Source organism: Neodiprion virginianus, chromosome 7 (assembly GCF_021901495.1).
Source record: "Neodiprion virginianus isolate iyNeoVirg1 chromosome 7, iyNeoVirg1.1, whole genome shotgun sequence".
NCBI lineage: Eukaryota > Metazoa > Arthropoda > Insecta > Hymenoptera > Diprionidae > Neodiprion > Neodiprion virginianus.
Genome location: NC_060883.1, coordinates 19305841 through 19328777, shown reverse-complemented (window position 1 = coordinate 19328777; position 22937 = coordinate 19305841). Strand labels below are relative to the sequence as shown.

The 22937-nt window shown below is 34.7% G+C and overlaps 1 protein-coding gene across 1 annotated transcript in view; it reads left to right on the top strand.

The window, feature by feature from the left end:
- LOC124309475 (uncharacterized) overlaps positions 1-1098 on the top strand; it is a 34928-nt gene extending 33830 nt beyond the window's left edge. Inside the window, exon 3 of the mRNA XM_046773140.1 lies at positions 929-1098. Within this exon, the coding sequence (XP_046629096.1) occupies positions 929-1098 (170 nt within the window). The remainder of the gene's footprint in view (positions 1-928) is intronic.
- Positions 1099-22937: the final 21839 nt, after the last annotated feature.

Below are 22937 nucleotides of genomic sequence, written 5' to 3'. Positions count from 1 at the left end.
TGTTACACAGTTTTTTCACGGTATCTTTTATATTCCATGAGATAATCACTTGACCCAATTTTTCTAGAATCCACTCACTCGAAATGATTACCCGATGAATTACTTACGTTGCGTCAGAAAGAAAAGTAAGATATAAAACGTCGGACATAAATTTTCCACTAATTTAACCGTTTTCAACAATGTTCGAAGTCAAAAATTGAAACTTTCAAAATCAAACGATGAAACTTTTCTTTCATTTATTCTCATGCGAAATCTAATCTCTGCAGTGCTCTTCAATAGTTTCAAAGCTATCAAAACGTTTTATTTAAATGTAAAAATTCTTCTAAGAAAATCAATTTCTTTCAATTATTGAATACACGATTTGAAATTTTTAAATTCAACAATTTTTCTGACAGAATTGAAAGACAGAATAAAAGCCTGTTTAAATTCTTTTGAAAGAAAAAAAATGTCTATTCATATTTTACTTTAAAAAAATTTCAAATCGTGCAATCGATTATTTAAAACAAAAAATTGATTCGTCGACGAATTTTTGTTTTCAACTAAGCATTTTTACAGATTTCGAACTATCGAATAGAAACGAGAAGAAAAAAAAATTGTTGACGACAGCTTTTCTCCGATAATCGTTTTCCGTGTTTTGTTTAAATTTTTCAAACGAGCAGAAAATTGCGCCCGCAGATGAAGCTCAGAAAAATCGATACAAAGTTGAGGCCAAGCAGCCGTCGGTCGGCTTTCGTGCATGATTAATAGATCCGAACGTGGGTTCGGACTCTGGATCGATAAGTCGAACTCTCGTCGGATTACGTCGGGAGGATTGATGAACGAAAGGATCGCTTATTATCGACCGAGTATATCGGCAACCAGTTGCAGATACCCGATACTCGCCTTCGCGGCGTCCGACGACCCGGTAAATAGATATTCTCAATTTCAGCATCGTCTAGACGCCTCGAACGAAACTTGGCTCATCATTTTTTTCACCCGATGAAAAGCGTAAAGAAGATTGAAAAAACGTCAGAGGCGGGAGAAAGTGATCGAGTTAATTACCGAAGAAACTTACCCGACAACAAAAGCTCGAAAATTGAACGTTATTTGCTCGGGTAATTATAGAGAGCAAAAAATTGAAACGACATTTTCTGCTCCGTCAAATTAGGGTCGAATGATTTTCAAACTATAGCAATTGAAAAGTAGGGAACGAGAAATATTTATCAAGCAGCAGGTCGATTGATGATCAATGACTGATGATTTGAATGACAAAATGAACGCCATTAAAATGCGAAAAGGTTGCATTTCATGGACGAAAAAATGAAAAAAAAAATTTAAACCGAGACTCAATTTTTGTACCGTGTCCAAAATCAATTCTGGAATCATTGAGTAAGAAACTTTTTATCGTATAATCGACGAAGAAGACTAATGATTAAATAAATATGTAATTAATCTGCACTTGGGTTATAAAAAGTTAAAAAAAAAAAATAAAACACATTCTCTTGAATTCTAGTTTTGTTTTATCAAAAATTGCTACCAATTTATTCTTTCCCTGTACTTATTTCTTGTTCACGATAAATTTAACCGCGTTTTAAATTACGTCAACGAAGAAGAAATCGAATGATTGAAGAGATTGATGAATTATTTAGACAACTGGAAGGCGAGTAACTGAATTTTTAAACTAGAAAAGTAAAGTTAAACACATAATATTCAGTGTTTTAAATGCTAGAGGTTGACATAAATTTCTTGGACTTGGAATTTATTTTTTCGCAGTAGAATTTTGCAGAAAATGAAGAGTTTTCGTCGATACTGAATTTTTACAGCGTCAAAAAATACGTATTATTCTTTCCGTCAATTTTTTCATCTTGATCCTAGTTCACAGAAACTGAAACGTTTGATATAACAGGGAAACGATTAATTTTACTAGTTGAAATATTGATTCAAAGATTTTCAGTCCTGTGAATTTGTAGCCTGGTAAAATTTCACTACTTTGATCTTTCTTTGTTTTGGATTTTCGATATTTTTTTGCGACTACATTTTAATTGATCGGAATTTCGCTCTATCGAAACTTTATTTTTCGCAATTTTTCTCCATCGAAACTTTACTTTTCGGAACTTTGCTCAATCGTAACTCAAATTTTCGGAATCTTTCATCTCGGAAGTTTGAGTCGTCGTATTTCCGACGATTCGAAACTTTGTTGTTTGACGAAAAATCTTTGATATCTTTATTTCAAGTTTCGCCAGCAAATAGTTCGGAATTCGGCGCTTTCGGAAGTTTTAAAATTCGGAACTTGCATGCGACTGATTATAAATAACTTTTTCGGAACGCAATTGAACGCTGCATCCCAAAAAACTCGCAACGTGCATCCAGTATCTTATTCGAAGAGTGAAATTTAAAGGACAGGTTTTACGACCCCAGGGTGAGTCTTGTCTCGAATGTCAAGCCCCTCGGCCTTTCCCCCCTGCCAACCGGAAGTCCCAGGAATCAGAGGGCGAAGTAAGACGAAGCAAGAGAAAGAGAAAGAGAAAAAACGAGAATAAAAATAAAAATAAGAAAAATAGAAAGAAGAAGCCGCGACACGACACGCGAGGGGCTAATTTCATTTTGCACTAAAATTCGTCGGTGCAACGCCGAGGGGAAGTCGCCTGTTCGTTATGGCCGCACTTCCGCTTCCGCTTTTTCCTCGGCGTTGCAACTGCTCGTCTCAAGCGTCTCAAACTCTATCAGAATCGGCGATCTTCTCGATCATTTTTCGCTCCTAGGAGGATACGCGATACTCGAGCAGCGTCCAAGGAACTAAAACTCAATCCGCCGGTCGAAAGATGAAATTGAAGAAGAAGAAAGTATCCGATGATTTGAAGAAAAAAATTAATTTTCTCCAGCATAATGAGAGAAATTTTTATTTCCGGTTACCGCTCGGTCTTTAACTATTTTATTGTTGAGTTGACAAAAGCTTGGATTCTTACGAATTCCTTTTTTATTTCCAAGTATAAATTCCATTTTTCCAACAAGTGTACGTAATATAAATATACACAAATTTCACAACTACGCTCGGATGGTTATTTTTTTTTTTTTTTTCTCTAAAATTGAGGATACGAGAGAAGTTAAAAAACCAGAAGTCAGTAAGTAAAAATCTGATAACCTTTGATATGAAAATTCATTGAGAAGATATCTTTGCACAGTTTTTCTTTCTTTTTCTCTAACCGCTGTTGCGTTTTTACATCGTTGAAAAATTTTCCATGCAGTTTCCGGAATGCGAATGGAAATGATTTTTTGATGGAGGGGTAGGGAAAAAAAAATCTGCACCAATCCGATAAAAAGAATATGTTACAGCGTTAATAAATTCTGGGAAAAATGCGAATTGAATGGTACCTTATACTCCTTGAGGGGGGGGGGGGGGGGGTTATGCGTCCGAATTGGGTGTAAAAGTTTATTAAAAGGGTGGGAAATGCGTGGTTTTTCCCTTGAATATGTATACATACGCACACCCCGTACTCATATGTGATATCCTTCGAGAATAGATCGTTTAAATTTTTATGGATACTTTTATTATTCCCCGCGATGCGGGTCCGCGAAGCTTTTGCGGAGCTTTTGCCCACACGTAACACGCAATGCGATTCACGTCACGGTTCGTTGACCGGCTACCCGCCGAAACGTTTTTCTCTAATCTTATTTGTCTCCGTCGAGTTGACGGGGGGTTGATAAAAGTGAAAAAAGAAGGGTAAGAAGAGAAGAGGAAGAGGGAGAGAGAGAGAGAGAGGAAAAAAAAAGGCAAAACGAAAAAATAAAGCGGGAAGTTGAGAAGAAACCGAGCTTCGAGCTTTTTCGCTGCATGGGTACATCGGATGGAATTCCCTAGCGATTTGCAGCCCTGAGCTTCGGGAGAGTTTGTCTGGAAACTCTCAAAACTCTCTTCAGAGATGAGATATCCTGTTGGATAGGTACCGGATAAAAATAAAACTAGGTCCGGAATCGATGCGGAAAAAAGCGAAGACCTTCCGATTTAAACTCTCTCTAATCTTCGAGTAATCTCGCGGTTTATTCGCCTTGAAACTTTTTTGCTCGACACGATAAAGATTGAAACAGAAATTTATTATAATAATTAACAGGTATTCGATCGTTATTCGTTTTTTTTTTTTTTTTTTTTTTTTTTTTTTGTCATCACTCTTGAAAACGTTAATGAATCGAAAGAAGAATATCATTGTATCTTAATTTTTTTTTTTCCTGTACTCTCAAAGGTCGCGGAAATTGCGAAAAGTTTAAGATTGTTGAAGATTAATTTACGAAATTTTATGTTTTTTCATTTTTCATGAATTATTGTACTGCCCTGAAAATTATTAAATCGAATCCAATGCTGTTTATTGGTTTGCAGAATAACTTTTTTCAAGTTTATTTTTTGACGCGAGTTAATTTTCGCGGTCGTTGATATCGAAAATTCAATCCATAACGCTAGTTGCAAATGATAATTTAACGCTTCTCTGCAAAAATGCGAAATTTCTTGATTACCTATTAAAATTTGGAGGAATAATTACCGTACGTGCTGAATAAAAAAAAAAAAAATTTCAACTCTCGGACGATAAATTGTACACGCGATAGCGAAATGTTGGATCGAAAAATTAAAGCCAGTTGTATTTCGGTTGGAAAAATTCTGTTGCCACAAAAAGAAAAATTGACTATCTGTTGAACTTGGAACAAACTTGACGCAGAAGAAACTTCGATGAAAATTCTCTCCGACAAAATATGTGATTCTGGGTCAAAAATTATGCGAAATTTTACAATTAATAATGAGATGAGAGGAATAGAAAAAATACGGATCGCAATGAAATAATATAAATTTGATAATAATAATAATAACAATAATAAAAATAATAATAATAATAATGATAAGCGGGACAAAGAAGTGAAAATTCAAAATTTCAAAACGGTGATGAAAATTTGAATTTAAATCTGCGTTATAATAATAATAATAACAATAATAATGATAATGGATTTAACATTCTGTAAACACAAACGCGAGAAAACTGAACTATGAATAATAACCACGCGGTTAATGATTTCCTCCAGATTTTGAGTATACATCCGTTTGCAGTGAAAGCGCGGTTGAAAAAAACCAGATCTTTGACACTGGGTCAGTTGTTGAAACGTCGTCGCGTTTATAAGCCGCGTGTAAGAAAAAAAAAATGAATAAATGAAAAAAAAAAAAAAAATTGTCGGATGTATTAATCACGGATTGTTTGTTAATCCGAATTTATTAGCGGTTATAAAATTGACTTTGAGCGGTTTACGAACCGTATTTATATTACCTCGAATATTCATTCAGCCGGATATTCGTTCGATTGTTTGGCGAAAGATTGAAAAAATTTTGGTAAAAATTTATATTGAAAGATCGTTAAGTATACGATTCTTTAAAATCAAATTCCATTCGCTTTACGCTTATACATATATTTCCCAATGCAGGTATAAGTTTATTACGGAACGTAAGGCGTTTAGATAAGCTGCCCGCGGTTTATCGGCCTATTGAGAATGAATTTACGAACGTCGTAAAAGACGGCTAAAACGACGATCAATAAGCTATCGCTGTGTAATCTACATTTTTGAGAAATACAGAGAGAGAGAGAGAGAGAGAGAGAGAGAGAGAGAGAGAGAGAGAGAGAGAGAGAGAGAGAGAAGTCCGAATGCTGGGCGGAAGAAAATCGCGATATTGTTGCAACGAAAACGATAAAATGAGAAAAAGATCGATGAATTCATTTCGAAAATTAAGGGATTAGAGATGAGCAAAATTTTATGTAACTTTAGGATTTTATAATTAGGTTAGTAATATTATCGGGTAATTATTCCTGCTTCGGTTGAATTATCACGGTTTTGATTTACAATTCTTCGTTCTCTCAGCGTCGAAGATAATTGAAAATCATAAATTATTCACAGGAGAGAGAAAGAGAGATTCTGAAATTTAAATATAAAACGTTTCGCTGGAAACGAAAATTCACTGGCATTTATCACTCTACGTAATACCCGTTGCTGATTTTTTAAACTCACTAAAATCGTTGAATTTAAAATTCAATCGGTGCAGAAAACACGTCCATTTTGAAATTTTTTTTTTCAACGATGGCATCAGAAAGACAAGCTCTAATTTTTACGAACCTTTAGTACAAAGAGTTATGAAGTTTGAGTATTTTTTTTTTATCGAAGAATATCAATTGACCGTGGATTCATTGTTGATAGAATAAAACTGTGTTTCTTAAACTGGCGGACGTTGAAATTCTAAATCTATTCGTCAAATTGCCTTTAAATTTGGTTAGATCCTTGATTGTAACATTTTCAACAAAGTAACGGGATATTTTTCCGAAATCTTGAGAACCGTGAAAATTGTAAGTAAGTGTGTGTGAAGGAAGAGTTCGATTTTCGACGAGAAGAAACGCCTTGGATTCTTTTGTTGGTAAAAAAATTAATGAATGTTTTTTTTTTTTTTTTTTTAAATCGTCCGATCATTCTATACAAAATTTTATGTAATCAAGGATCTGTCCACTCGGACGAACAGATTTTAAATATAGACGGACATTGTTTTAAAAAACGTAGTTTTTTGCGCTAACAATAAGTCTGTTGAGAATTGATATTTCTCGACAAAAAAAAAAAAAAAAAAAAAAACCCCCGACACTTCGTAAAAATCTTACATCAACTGTGTGTAAGAATTCGATCTTATCCTCGATTTTAATACGTGTGTAAAACAAAAACGTTAAAAATCGTGGTATTTTTTTTTTTTTTTGAAGTATAAATCCTTATCCCAGTATATCTCGGCCTGAACCCGATAGGGTGGACAGAATTTTTTCGAAAGATGAGGAAAGAATAAAAAAATAAAAAAATAAAAATGTGAATGATGAGCGTTTTTTTTTTTTTTTTTTTTTTTTCACCCTCCGAAGGGTTGCCTGTCACCCGTCGAACGGCGAAGCATCGCGCCTGTTTCTCTCCACCTCGGAAAAGTAAGGAAGGTGAAATTGAGAGAGAGAGAGAGAGAGAGAGAGAGAGAGAGAGAGAGAGAGAGAGAGAGAGAGAGGAGGAAAAACGGGGGTGAAAAACGTGTAGAACGAGACATAGAGTCGTATCCCATACGGGTGCAACAAGCTGCAGGGTTACCCGGGAGTGATTGAAACGGGAAACGGGAAAGAGACGCGGTCGTGTAAGATGAAGAAAAGTAGAAGAAGAGATAAGAAAAGAGAAGAAGAAGAAGAAGAAGAAAAAAAAAAAAAAGAAAGAGAGTGAAAAGAAAAACGAAACCGACGAGGGGGAAAATAAATTTAAAAAATACGTATACCTGCGGAGGGTGGGGGAAAAAGAAAAAAAAAAAAAAAAAAAAATTTCGAAAGCAGAAACGTCGAGTGCGTAAAAGCGGATCGCAAGCTCGACGTCATTTATGCGCACCGACGCGACGGCCTCTATTCAAACTAATTTTCTAAATGCAACGTTGCAGGCGGTCCTCCTCCCCCACCCCCTTCATCCCCCTTCGTCGCCCTCCGTCACCCTTCACCCCGTCCTCCAGAACCGAGCTTTCGCCACATCCTCGCGCCGTCATGCACTACGGGTACCGTTTTAGCGACGTGTTTTTCTCCCGCATGCCTCGACTGGATGAGCGAGAGAGACAGAAAGAGAGAGAGAGAGAGAGAGAGAGAGGGAGAGAGAGAGAGAGAGAGAGAGAGAGACCTTTCAGGTTGCTTCGCTCCATCCATAAACTCGGCGCAAACGCTACCAATTCACAGGGAATGTCGGACTCAATTTCACCCCCCCCCCCTCCCCCCCCCCCCCCCTTTTCGAATCTCCGCTATATATGTCCGGATCTACGCCTGACAGTTTAGCGCGTGAGAAAAACGAAAAAAAAAAAAAAAAAAACAAAAAGAAAAGAAAAGAAAACAAGAGCGATCTTATTTACTCGCGAAATTTGTTTTTACCACGAGATGTGAGTCGGGAAATGAAGAAAAAATTTTTGACGAATTAGAACGAGTGCATGAACTTTTTTTTTTTTTTTTTTTCAACTCCGAGTCTTATTCCGACGATTCGGTTAATATGACACGAATTTGTTCAACGGATTATCCAGAAGAGCAATAACAAAAGTGAACTGATTTTATTGTTGAAATGTTTTTATTAAATCACTTTTGTTGTATGGTTCTATCCGTTTGTTTGTCTGTTCGGTAAAAAAATTTTGATCCGATTTTACAATTAAACTAACTTCACGATGAGCCGGAGACTTATCGGAACTTTGAACATATGTATCTCAGAACTGGATGACGATGAAAAAATTTGTCCGCAAAAGTTTGTCTGGCACATACAAGACTAAAATGCAAAATATCGTTGTTTGAACGATTTTTTTTTTTTTTTTTTTTTTTTTATTCATAAGGTTTTCAAAACAGACCAAAAAAGTATAAAATAATTTCTTCTAGCCACATAAAGGTTTATAATTTACATACGGATTTGAGATGAAAATCGTTAGACGCGTGCAATAAATAATTGATGCATGAATATAGTTCGGCTAGTCTATTTTAAAAACGCTGTAAATAAAAACAAATAATATATATGTATGTATAGATATGTTTCAATAATTATTCAACACTGAGTCTTATTCCGATGAATTGTGAAATCGAGAAGAATTTTCAAAAGCTGTAACAAAAGTCAAAATTGATTTTCAACTCTGGATTTGAAAATTGACAATTTCTAGATCGGAATATATGAATTAGTCGGCTGAACGAAGAAGCTCAGTTTATTTTTTATTTTATATTTTATTTTTTATTTTTTATATTATTATTTATAGCTTATTTTATATTCCTAGGCCTGAATATCTCGATTAGGTTTGACAGATGTTCGGATACCGAAAATCTGGGAAAATTGTCGAACGTGGAAAATTTTTAAGTGATTAAAGCAGATGTACTCAAACATAAATAAAAAAAAAAAAAAAAAAAAAAAAAACCTTGAATCCATTGAAACGTTTTTGAACGAATCATACCTGAATAAGTAACAAGGAATCATTATAAACTTCGTTCACCAAATCATAAGAAGATTCGTCGGAAATTTTGTGATGTATGAAAGTATTGACGTTCAGGCTTCTAGCATTTTTTAACCGGAAGTTGAAAGATATTCGAAAGAATTGTGTCGTTGTAAAGTAATCGTTGATTTTTTTCCAGATTAATTCGTTCACGAATTCATTCGGCCGTTTCGTTTTTTTTTTTTTTTGGAATTCAAGATTTACGTAACTGGAAAGAATGAAAAGTTTCGATACTTGATGCATTTCACTGAAATTTATTCATTTCTCCATAACTCAGGATACAAGAGAGCTTTATTCAAAAGTTGCCAAAAACAAAAAAACATTGTGGCATAAAAATTTCACCACGTGACAATGATTGCAATGTATAAAAGTATGAAAGAATTTTGGATCTCGCACAGTTTGGTTTCATTTGTTTTCTCATTCCGTATTCCGACTTTTTTTTTTTCAAATACTGTTTTTTTTTTTTTTTTGTTCTTTCTCTTCTTTCTCTTCTTTCTTCGTTTCTCTTTGTACCGTATATTGCAGTGAATTTTCCGGTATCTAGTTTTTCCGTTTCCGGGTCGAGGTTTTTTTTTTTTTTTTTTTTTTCGTCGAGTGCCCGGATCCTTGATCCAGGGATTCGGATTTTATCACGCGGTTTTCGATGCGTCGAACGGTTTATAAATCCTAGACCGCGGCTGAAAAGCACTCGAGGTTCTATCGCATCTAGGTACGTACTTCCGAGATCGAGGAGATAGGAAAAATGCGAAGGAGAATGAGCTGAGGAAGCAGAAAAAAATTTAGGGACATACAGGCAAACCCGTTGTGACGTAGAAGATGCACTGATTCACCGTTTTTAACGCTGCATCTTTTTTTTTTTTCCCCGCGAATCGAGACGCGTTGATTGGTTCAATTTCCAAGCTGGTTAAAAAAAAAACAAATATATATATATATTTATATATATAAAAAATGGTGTACTTGAAAGAAATTTTATCATGGTTAATTAAGTGAAATTGTTTCTTCTGAAAGGTGATACTTTTCTCTATGATTAAGCTGTCTTCACTTTCTTAAAAGTTTGAACTTAACGGCTAAATAAATTCATCTGGAATTTCATTTTACTCCGTCGGTTGGATTCGAGGTGAAAATTTGTAACTCGAAAAGCATCCGAATATTTGTGAAGAAACTTCGTTACAGTGACTCGAATTTAAAATTAAAAAAAAAAAAAAAACGTTTCGTACTCGAGGAATTAAAAATCGAGTATCAAAAACAATTTGAAACAATGTTGGGGATCTTTGATTGTTTTATTGAAAGTAAATTATTTTTCATTTGAATGAATATAATACGTGTGTAATGAAATAAAGAACAACGATTGTTCTTCTGAGTCTTGAATAAATTATTAACCAGTTTGAAACGAAATCGAGACAGACGTATAAAAAAACAAAATTTGTTCTGCTGAAGTTAAATGTCGTCAAATTTTCTCCCAACGAGATTTATTCGTCAAGAATTTTTATTCCAACATTTGGACTGTATTTGATCGATGTGTAAATTAGCTTCATAAGATAGATAAGTTGATGAATCATTCTCAATCATTGAAACGAGTGATGATCTTCAAAACGGATTGTTTTTAAACGAATTTTGTAGTTTGAAAATACGCTGATATTAAATTTTTCAGACAAAGGTATCAAATAATGATTTTCCGACAAATCTCTGTGTTATACATGCAATTTTAGAACACTTTTTCGCTCTCGGTGAATTGATCAAAAGAGCTCACCAAGCTCTTATTTATTGGTGTATTTTTTTTTTTTTGATTCCCAAAAATCGTTTTTCTTTTTATTTTATTAAAGATTTGCAAAAAAGCATGTATATTAGGGTGGTCCTTATTTCGGGTGTTGACGAATTCCGATAAGTGCGCCCCCTAGACACGTTTGAAATAAATTAAAAAAAATGTGTGCGAAAACGGAGCGCTGTAGTCCAATTAGAAGACGTGCCTGTAAGCTCGTTTTGTTTTTCATTTGAATAACATGGGATTTTCAGACTACTTCAGTCATTATGTTTTTGAGTTGTCCCCATGAACGTAAAAAATTCTTTTTTCACATAAATCTGTTGTTCATGGATCTCGGAATATCGTAAAATCTTTCCCGATCCAGAAAAACAGACGGCGATCAAAACATTTTAATTTTAATTATTACTTTTTAAAAAAGTATAAAGTATAAACGATGTGTTTTTAAATACACTAATTGAAATACATATTTTTTCCCACATGTACAATTATTTTTTTTTACAAACTTATGACGTAAATAAGACTGCCTTTTAATTGGTGAAATACTGTTGAGCACCAAGCGGCTAAAAAGAGGTATTCTCACGTTGATCAATTTGCCGTCGTGTATAATATCAGGGGGATGGGGGGCGTAAAGGTTGTGATAACGACTTGTGGAAAAATATACGCGTAGTTGTACCCATGAACAACAGATTTATGTGAAAAAAGAATTTTTTAAAACATAATGATTGAAGTAGTCTAAAAATCCCATGTTATTCAAATGAAAAACAAAACGAGCTTAGAGGCACGTCTTCTAATTGGACTACAGCGCTCCGTTTTCGCACACATTTTTTTTTTTTTTACTTGTTTCGAACGTGTCTAGGGGGCGCACTTGTCGAAATTCATCAACACCCCAAATAAGGACCACCCTAATGTATATCATCGGCGAACCAAGCTCATCCTTAAAGTCGAGCGAGGCTTTTTCGCGCGACTCTCGTCGACCACGTGTAGGAGAGACAGAGGCTTGCGCATGCGCGTCGCGTTTATCTCGGTGAAAAGAGCGAGAAGCAAAACTGGATCCTCGACTTTCCGCGTGTCCCATTCGCGGCCCGGTTCGACTCCAGGTTGCCATCCAGTCGGCCGCTTCTCGCGATGCCAAACGCGCGTTCAGCCGCTGCCTTAAATGCGGATCGTCCTGAAAACCGACGAAATTACCGAGTGAATTATCGCCTGAGGCGTGGTGAATTTGAAGAAAAAAAAAAAAGAAATCTTTTCCATTCATTTCCCCATCATTTTTATCATTCGCCATTATCTGCATCCATCCGTATTCGCCATTTTTCAAAAGCTCAGTTTTCTACACTACTGAAAATCACTTTTTCACGACATTTCAATCGTCACCCTCGATGATCAACGATCTAAATTACAGTAAATCGTACAAGGCTTGTTTTCATTTTTTATTTATAACTTCAATAATGGTTGTTGTTTTTTTTTTTGTTTTTTTACCTTGTTTTCTCTCTCACCATTTACTCAATCTGTATTACAATGCGCGATTATTCGTACGATCAATGATTTATGTAGATCAATGATAGGAATTATTTGACGAATGCTGAATTATACGAACCACACTGAATTTAATATGTCTTCTTCGAATTTATCTGTTTCTCTTTTTTTTTTTTTTCCACTCTTCTCAACCATCTTTTGATCTGGTTTGCGCAATAATTTTATCACACTTTTGTGTTTGACATTTTCATCTCTTACGATTTATGTAACCGTAGATTGAAATACATAACGATTGACGAACAGATTTACTTTACGAATCGTTCGCACAACATATTTTTACCGTGTACCCGATATTTCTTATAATCAAAACACGATTTCATAAAAAAAATTTCCGTTGATTTGTTAGCCGAAAATTTTTCACTGAACAAACTTCAATTGTTAACGGTTTATGTTCGTGTGTGTAAATTTTTCATATTTAAAGGATAATTATTTTCACACGGTGAAATATCGTGACGTGACGAATATATTTTAGTTATTCGTGAATTTTAATAAATTCTTGCGAAAAATTGACGACAAGATTTTACTCGAGCAATAAAATAAAAACTTTATAATAAATACGATCAGTGGACAGTTAGATGATAAAATATGGCAAAAGTTTGGTTAATTATTTATTTACTCGTTGATTAATTCATTCGTTTTACGAAAAATTATGAAAGTCGGTTAAAAATATTGTTCGGCATAAAATGCAGGTCGTGATTTTTAATAACCATAGGTGAAAAAATCGGTGAAGAATGAGATAAAAAATTGTGAACATATAAATCATAGTGCAGAGAAATATTCCAAACATTTGATATAATTGATTGTTTATTTAACCGAATTTTATTTTTGGAATATATGTAAACGTGTACATTCGATTCCTTCGTCATCGTCGACTATAATCGAATATGAAATTCTTTTCGCAAAACTCAGAGCGATGCCTGGATTTTGTTCTATTCCGATTCAGACGTATCGTATCAATCAAGTCAGGAACAAAAATACATCTTCGATCCAATTTTTTTATATTTATATCGTAATCGGTTCGAAAAAAATCACTGACGAAAAATATTTTGGGTAGATTTTTTGTCATTTACCTATATATCTGAAATATCTCAAACAAAATTGACAGTGAATTCCTGCTACAGAGATATTTTATCTCTATTAGATATCGGATTAGTTGACAAATTTGTAGGTCGATGGTACACTGAGAAAAATTTTATTTGTTACAATAACTAAAAAAATTCAGTTTTTTTTTCTTTTTTTTTAATCCAAACATCCTTCTTTGAAACACATTATGAAATCGATGTTCACTTTTCTAACGTTTCTCTTTAAAGAATATTGACCAATTTTCTCGGGACTCTATTGTTTATTTAACCAATCTTTCAAACCTGGGTACATTGATCGAAGTCTGAAATTGTTTTTCGTCAGAGGTATAAGAATAAACCGACGAATAAATAATCAAGAATTTCGAAATCCGTGTACAATGAAAATCTAACTCGACTGACGAACCTACATTATCAAATGAATCTTTACTCAAACGACGTTCGAATTAAATATAAAATCTTTTTCATCCGTACACAAATTTCTATTGATCTTTATCAACGAATCAAGCTGGTGCAAGTGACGGCTTCGGGTGAAAAGATATAATATTTATACGTATATAAAAAGAGTTATAAAAAATCGTTTTGCTCGCGGGATGATCGTAGAATGTGTAAAGATTTTAAAAATAAAACTATCGTTCAGAGCATCTGTAGTAAAATTTATTTTAGTCTTTAAGCCAAACATCACGCCGTCGAATTGTCTCAAGATCTATAAATGAACCATTATTGATCCGAGTAATTGAGTAACGATTTTCAGTCGGTAAATTGTTGTATTCGCTGTAAAGAAGAGAGGCAAAAAAAAAAAAAAACCTAACTTCTTTAAAAACAATTTCCGTCTCAATTTAAATTTTCGGTTACGAAATCGCAATTTCTTTACTCTCGACGATATTTTAACCGTTAATTTGTTTATTTATTTATTTATTTATTTATTTATTTTTTTTTTTGCATATGCACACGTGATTCAGTGAAACGAAGAGAGACAGAATTCTCGGGACAATCTATCAGTGTGAATAGAATGGAAAAAAATTCGAGATAATGAAAAATCCGTCATTAATTACGAGCGAAGCGCGGAAAGCTAAATGAAAGAGCGAAGCGAAAAGAGGCCGTCAATGCCAACGATAAAATCTTCATTCATCGTCTCTATGGCGAATGGAAATTACCACGTCATCGTGCGTGGCCTCGTTATAACGTTAAAGTTGAAATCTCAAGCGACCCCGGAAAATTATCGAACACTCCGGAAATGCTCGCGCGTTATTCGCGATATTTTCTTCGCCTTCTTCATTTTTTTTTTTTGTCCTCGATTCATTTCTTTTTTTCGCCAAAGGTGCCAAAAGCCGAGGCAAATAATCGAGTTATCGCTCAATGACGTACGATGATCGAGAATTAGAGAATAGGAGATAAGAATATATCGAGAGATTAATGAAAAATTGGATGATTTTTGAACGAAGGAAAATCAATGAGATTAATTTTTATTACGGTTATTTCACTCTAGCTGGAAATTTTTCTACAGCAAAACGAACATCGTTGTGAAAAATGATATTCGAATTACATCGTTGAAAATTGCGAGAATATTTAAGGCGAGTTTTTTTTTTTTTTTTTTTTTTTCAACATGAGAAAACCGAAAGATGAATTCAATCTTTTAACAGTGTGAAATCATAGCGACAGTGATCACGATAAAAAAAAAACAATAACAAAAAATAAACATAGTGACACGTAAAAGATTTTCCGGTTATAGTATAAAACTTATTTTCGTTTCGTACAAAGAATCATATTTTTTTTTTTTTTTTCTTTTTGATTGAAAATCTTCGTGAACCGTTACAAAATTTCATCACACAGGCTTACTGAATTATTTATAATCGTCACGATTCAAGATAAACGGAGATCAATTATTCTTATTTGCGCATTTTTTAAAACTCGTTTTTTTCGAAAATTTTCATCTTTTCATTACACTTTTTCTTTTTGACAAATTTTTCCCAAAGTCTATACAAAATCGGATACTTGAGTATCTTCAGACTTAATGTTATTTATGCATCTGGATTCACTAAGTAATCTTGAAATCTCGATGATTCAATTTTATATGAAAACAATTCTGTCTCGTTCGTTAATTTATTTTAATAACAAGTTGTTAATGATTTTTACGTTGAATAGATTTGCTATCTGATTTGGTGAATCGGGTTTCTTAACCACGTGCAGTGAGTGATAAAAAGAAAAAAAAAGGAAACAATGTTATTATATACTTTCATCACTTTATTTTATCGGTATTTGTTTCTCGCTATTGCTCGCGATGAATTTTTTAGTGACAAAATGTTGAATAAACAGTGAAAATTGTTCCAGCGACGAAGTGAATAATAATTTTAAAGAAAATAAATAAAAGATGGAATCGAAATAGTGACTCGTAAAATTTTTGATTAAAAATGGCGAGCTGACGATCTATGGAAAAAAATTTAAAGCGAAAAAAACCGCGGGATCAAGAATGACGCCGCGAACATTGAGGAGGTTGGTTGATCAAAAATCGATGCCTGTTTGCAATTTTTTCAAGAAATGGTGGCCACTTATACTTAATATGGTCGATAAGATTCCTGAATTTTCATTACAAACAAAATATCAATTTTCCTTGACTAAGATTCGAGCCAATAATGACAATTGGAATATTGATTGAAAAATAAAGCTGCGAATTAAACACGCTTACGATAGCTTTTTTTTAAGATCACGAAACACGGCGGGTGAAAAAAAAACAAAAATTCTCCAAACCTTGATTTTTCAAAGCTTATCTTTTTATCGTTCGACATCATCGCGAAATTCACTGACTTCTTTGGGACTTCTCAGACAATTTTACTCCAAGTCTTTGACTTTTCAGTATTTTCTAACTAGTGGTCACAATGTAAGAGATAGTCGTTCGTTGAGTGTTTGTTGAATTATTGTATATTAAGTATTGAAGAAGAATCTGTGTTGAAAAATTTGAAAACTGGAAAAACTGGGATTTGAAACAAAGATTGGATGTATAGTTGAAAAATTACTCTGCAATGGTTCATTTTATTCAGGAGATAATTGTCGCAAACTCGTTGCAAAATAATTTTTTTTTTTTTTTTTATTTTTACAAGCAGTCTTTGATTGTTGTTGCGGTTTTTTCATCGTAATAATGAATATAAGCGCGGTGTTGCAATTTCAAATATCGCAACATGTCAAACTGATGAAAAAAGTTTTCACTCAATGAATTTGTATAGAATAATAACAATTTCAAATATAAGAGAGAGATAGAACAAATCTATTAGATTCTCTAAGCGATTTTGAATCTGAGTTTTCATAATTAATACCAGTATCTTTCAAATTTTCGATTTTAAAATATATCTTCTAAACTTACGAATACAACAAATCGCGCGGCTATCTCGTGATGGAATTATCAAAAAGCATAAAGTTTTTTTTTGGGTGCAGGGGAGTTGAAGTACTGAATTCGAAAAGTTCTGAATTCGTCAAATTCCGAATTTTTTGCTGGCGAAACTTGAAGTAAAGAAATCAAACTTTGACGAAACATGTAAGTTTCGAATCGTTCGAAAAGTTCCGAAAGTGGGAAAATACAAAAATCAAAAATGTGAAATATCGAAATTCCGAATGATCCAAGATTTTCCGTCCTGTGAATTTCTGGCTTGGTGAAATTTGACCACTTTGATCTTTTTTTGTTTTTTGGATTTTCAATATTTTTACGTTTGGAATCCTGGTCATGTTGATTTTCGGTTTTTCATATCTTTCACACCCACTCGTCGAGTAAACTACGCTGTGTGAGTATATTTTAATTTTCCGGAACACTTTTACACTTTTCGTTACCTTTCTTTACAGTAACTTGGATTTTCGGAATCTTGGATCTCGTAACTTTGAGCCATCGAAATTCCGACCATTCGAAACTTTGTCGTTTCTCCAAAGTTTGATTTCTTTACTTAAGCTTTCGCCCCAAAATAATTGGGAATTAGCCGCTTTCGGGACTTTTCAAATTCGGCACTCGAATCCCGCCCCTTTTTGGGAACCAACCTCCCTTGGCCAGTCGCAGGTGAAGCGTGTGATGTCAATATCGCGGGCTCGATCCTGGCCGTTGTTGGGTGAAGAAGGCGCGAGTTGCGTCACGGCTGGAAAAGCGACGCCGGGCGTCGTCGAGGGTGGAAAGGGGGGCGCGAAAAGGGGTAGCCTGCAGTCGGGGCGAAAGGATCGGGCCCCCGTCCTGGCCCAACGCGAGGGCCTCAGTCCCCAGGTTCAGGCGAGGCGCCTTCTCTGCAGGCATTACTATCCGGAGGGTGGTTGGGGCTGGGTCGTCGCGACTGCGGCGATGCTCGTTCATCTTCTCGGATCGGGCCTGCAACTTTCGGGCCCAGCGACGCTCGCCTCACCCGCTGCCCTTAAGTTCAATCAACCGGCCCTGAACACGGCAGGTAAATATGGAAATGTGGAACGTGGATCATCGAAGACGAGTCGAAGGGTCGCAGTGTCGAATTTTCAAATATACCAAATTGTCTTTCAGTCGTAGAATTTTTGAAATTTACAAAAATTGGAGAATAATTTGAAGGATGACGATATCGATTTTTTGAGGGTAATAATAAAAGCTTTCTTATTTGGAGAACTTGAAAAGTTTATAAAGATAAAAAATTAGTTTTAAGGGTCGCAGTGTCGAATTTTCAAATATATGAAATTGTCTTTCAGTCGTAGAATTTTTGAAATTTACAATAATTGGAGAATAATTTGAAGGATGACGATATCGATTTTTCGAGGATAGTAAAAAATCTCTTTTATTTGGAGAACTTGGAAAGTTTATAAAGATAAAAAATTAGTTTTGACGGTCGCAGTGTCGAATTTTCAAAGAAACGTAAGTGTCTATTCGCTCGGAGAATTTTTGAAATTTAATATATCTCTTATTTAGAGAATTTAGTAAGTTTAGAAATCTGAAGTACAGGATAAGACTGAAATTACTAATAACGTTATCGATTCACGTTTTGCAAAGATCGTTCATTCGCAATTTCAGGAACATTTGTAGAACAGCTTATATCATAATAAAGCACAACATTCTCATATCTTCAAAACTTGACTAATTCAAAATCACTGCAACATTGCAAGATAAGGTTTTTCTCCCTCAATCTTTCGTTTTACGTTAACGTCATTAACTTCAGTCTCATAATCACGAAAGTTGAAGTCCAGAAACCCAGAATAAAGAATCGACAAAATTCCATTCTTCAACTTTCGATTCGCTTCGAGTCTGCTCAGTTCGATCTCAAGGATTCTAATAAACTTTTCGAAAAAGCTTGAAAGAAAAAAATTCCACCACTTTTATATCCACGTTTCTACTTTTTTTTTTTTTTTTTGCGTGCGTGATTAAATTTTTCATTCAATCATTTCTCAAAATCGAATAAACTAATCAGTGGCACGACTTTTGTCTCGATTAATGCGGTTCTTGAATAATATCATTTTCGGTACGATTTGCAATTAATTCTGCCGAGTTAGACTTTCGAATTTATAAAAAAAATCCCGTGATCTTGAAAAATTGTCTTTCATTCGTATTTCGTGGTGTAGATAATAATTGTTCCGATTTTTGGCAGACATTTTACTTTTCGTTTCGTTGGAATAAAATACAGGGTTGATCTTTTTGTTCTTTTTCTGCTTCGTTTTACTACGTTACATTCCCCCCCCCCCCCCGCCCGCTCTTTTACCGAGCTCTTTTTTGCGGACAGCACTCGAAGGTCACGATAAGAAATGCGAACTTAAAGCTTGATCTGATAAAAGTGGGAGTAAAATTCATTATATTCTCAAAGGATATCTCCACAGCGGTAAGTCCTGGAAGTCTGAAACTCTTGGCAGAGATTCAGAACATCCGACGAGTCTTACGACGAATTTCACTCAGGCATCCGAATGCAGAAAATGAAAAAATCAGAGGTTCAAAAGCGATAAACGTAAAAATTTTAATACCAAATATGGAAAACAATGTAAACCTGCAATGAGAGAAATTTTTATTTCTGGTTACCGCTCGGTCTTTAAGTATTTTCATTTTTTACCACAATCGACAAAATCTAATTATAGGTAGAAAATGAATGTTAGTTTTCTACCCGTTACCGGAAAGTCTGGTATCCGTTACTATTATTTCTCATTACGGTCACTGTTGCTAGATTTTCTTGCAACTGTTGCGGAAATTCAACGCTCGTGCAACGATAAATTGACGTTAAAGCCTTGCTTAACTAAAAAAAGTAGAGTAAACCTCAGAAACTGATTTTGCGTGGCAATTACCAAAAAAGGATCGACAATATTGCAAAATGTTTACACGTACCTCGTTTTTCGTAATTCCAACAATATTCAAACAGTTTTTTTCAACGATACCTGTTTTACCGAATTTTTCTAGTTACTGTAACAAATGAAAATTTTCTCAGTCTACACGTATATCACTAAATTTATTAAAATCCATACAAATGTGAGAAATTTTTGAAAAAGAACGGAAGAAAAAAAAATCTGTCGTATTAATTTCAATTTTACAGTTTATTCGTTTTTTTTTTTTTATCTCTCTCTCTCTTTTTGCGTTTTTATTAATCTTGTTGCGGTTTGACAAACAGCGGGAAAATTACGTTATAAAAATGTAAATAACAACACGGCGTGAAAATGCATCGCGCACGCATTATATTATGATAATTTAATCCGCCAACTTTTCGCGTCTCTACTTAATATTGCAAAATTTCCACGGCTTGAGTCGAGAGACGAACGAACGAATTGCTCGGCAGCTCTTCTTTCACTTTATCTTCGGGGAATTCCCCGGCGGACGGTATTTCAATCAGCGATAACTTTTTCCTCTCTTACTGCAGCAACGTCGCGATTGCATATAACTGTGAACACCGTGAGATATTTAATCCAATTAATTTTGAACGATTATTGTACTTTTTACCGTACAATTGAAAAAAAAAATTATTATATCCCGCCTGCAAAATGCTGATAATTAATTAGTCCGAAGGCAATTTTGAGAACGACCAAATTTATTCTTCGTAACAACGGCGAGGCGTCGGGAATTTTTTAACAAAAAAAAAAAAAAATACCAGTCGATCCGAAGGTTTTCACTGTATTTTTTGCCCCACGTTGAGAATTTATGGAGTCCAAAGTCAGGTTGGAAAAGTGTTTGAAGAAAGCTTCTTAGAGTGTCACCGAAGCTTGTTTAGTCACGTTCAACTACGCATAAAGCTTGACTTGATGGAGGAGAGAATTTAATTACACTGAAATTCAACTTTGAACATCTCATTTTTTGAAATATTTCATAAAATTCTTATTATTCAACTATTTTTTCATTTAAAAATCCACATAGTTGGGTTCGATTCTAACGAACAATAGCCAATTCTATTCGTGAATAAATTCTTCACAAATAATCTAGCAGCAAGTTGCAAATTGCGATTGACGGTTAAGAATTTTCTCGTCGAATCACAAGTCCAAGAATTTTTTAGTCATTTAAACGAAGTGAAGAAAATAATCTGTCTGAGACAATTTGTCGGAAATTAATTTACAAATAAAATGTGTTTTTTTTCAATAAAATCAGACTCACCTTACCTCATTTTACGATACAAAGATATTGAAATGGTGTTAATTCTCTGATGTTGTTGACAAAAAGATGTTTAGAATCGAAATTCAGCCAGTCTCTAAAAGCTTTTATCCGAATCGCAAAGAGTTTTTTTTTTTTTGACTCAAATTCGACTCGATCAGCTTTGGATCCTTTTTCTTTTCTCTATTTTAGTTTATTTTTTTTCTGTTTTTTGAGCTCTTGATGCAACCAATTTTTCACCTGTTTTTCCTGTTTTTGGTAACGTGAGAAAATTTGTGGCAACAGTTGCAAGAAAATCTAGCAACGGCGATCGCAATGAGAGAGAACAGCAACGGATGCTAGAATTTCCGGTAACAGCTAGAAAACTAATTTTCATTTTCTACCCAGGACTAGTCCATTTTAAGGAGTGAGCGATAACCGGAAGTAAAAATTTCTCTCAATGTAATTTTCAGATTCGATCGAATGAGTGAGGGAAAAAAAAGCGAGTTCAGGAGCAAAGCGCAAGCTTATCGGACTTTTTTTGCATCCCGAAGCTGGGCACGCGATAGAATAAATATTTGGGTAGAAATATCCAGGATCGGTTTTTCGCGGGTACACTAGCGGCAGACAGATTCGCCTATAAATACAAATAACACGGTTTCTCCCGGTCGTAAGAAAGCTGAGCGGGAGACGATTTTTCAGAGGGGCAGAGCAATCGGGTTATTTCTATCGTAAGTCCTGAATTTATTGAGAAATTGCAGAAAGGCGCGCCGCTATCAGCCTCGGAGTGAAACTTTGGAAGCTTTGTGCAGCGCGTTACGTTCGCGAAATGAAATCTCAAGACATCGCGTTTCGACAACGAAAAGTTCACCGATTATGCTTATCGTTAGTTTTACAGCCGCGAATTACGATCCTATCCAAACGTGAACCGGAATTTTCTAATACCGTTGTCAAATGCAATTTCGAAGTGAATTTTTGATGCCTCTTTTTTTCCAAACCCCAAATTGCACCGAGCTTTCGACATCCGATACTCCGAATTCGGAACTTTTACAAAATACCGCAAGCTTGAATTCGGAAAATTCTTCGACAGTTTTCTTCGAAGTTATTCGCAATTAGCGGAACAGCGATTTCCTTCCGATGTTTTGTGTTTATAAATATTTCTGCTGAAAACTGGATCGATGTTGTTCAAAATATCGTTTTAAATGTATCTCGTACAATTAAATGCACAATCGATTCTTATTTTCTGTCAACTTTAAGCCAATTATACAACAAATTCAATTCAACCTCCTTTTCAGTGAAACTCCGACGAAATCTTGTCGCGTTTCTGAAAACGAATCTAAATTAAACCGTGGAAAAAAAAAAAACAAGTTTACGATAATTTCCAAAAAAAAAAAAAAAAAATCAAGCGCAAAATTGAAACTAAAAAATTTCAAAACGGCGCCATTTTCATAATTGGAAATTTTTTTTTACGAATATCATTGCAATGTTATTTTCTGAAAGAAAATTCCTTTCGAATCCTCTGAAATAACCGTATCGTACGAAAGGACGTCGACATGTTTCTTTGACACATAAGGTACAAGGTTTTGTACATGCATACATTACGTACCGTTTATTCAGCAAAGTACGATACCTATATCGGTTTGCATAACTATCAAACACGATGCGTTACGCGTTGCGTAACCATAAAAAATTCGATAAGAGGAGGGAAAGGCACGCCTTGGAAGCTAGAGCACGTGACGTAAATAATATATATGCCAACCTATATGTACGTACGGTCATTATACAAGGTGTAGGGTGGTGGTTGTATTCCGAGCGAGGTCTCGAACAAGAACAAAAAGAAAAAAAAAAACAACAAGTAAGAAACGGCGAAAAGAAGAGGCGCAAAAAGCAAAAAAAACAAATTTATCCCTTTCTGTGTTCAAAAACGAAATTGCATTAATCGCGAGACATCGAGACGTTGTAACCAGAGCCGACGCATCTTTGAACTGCTCGTTTCCTTTCGTGCTTTTGGTTGTTGTTTTTATTTGTTTTTTT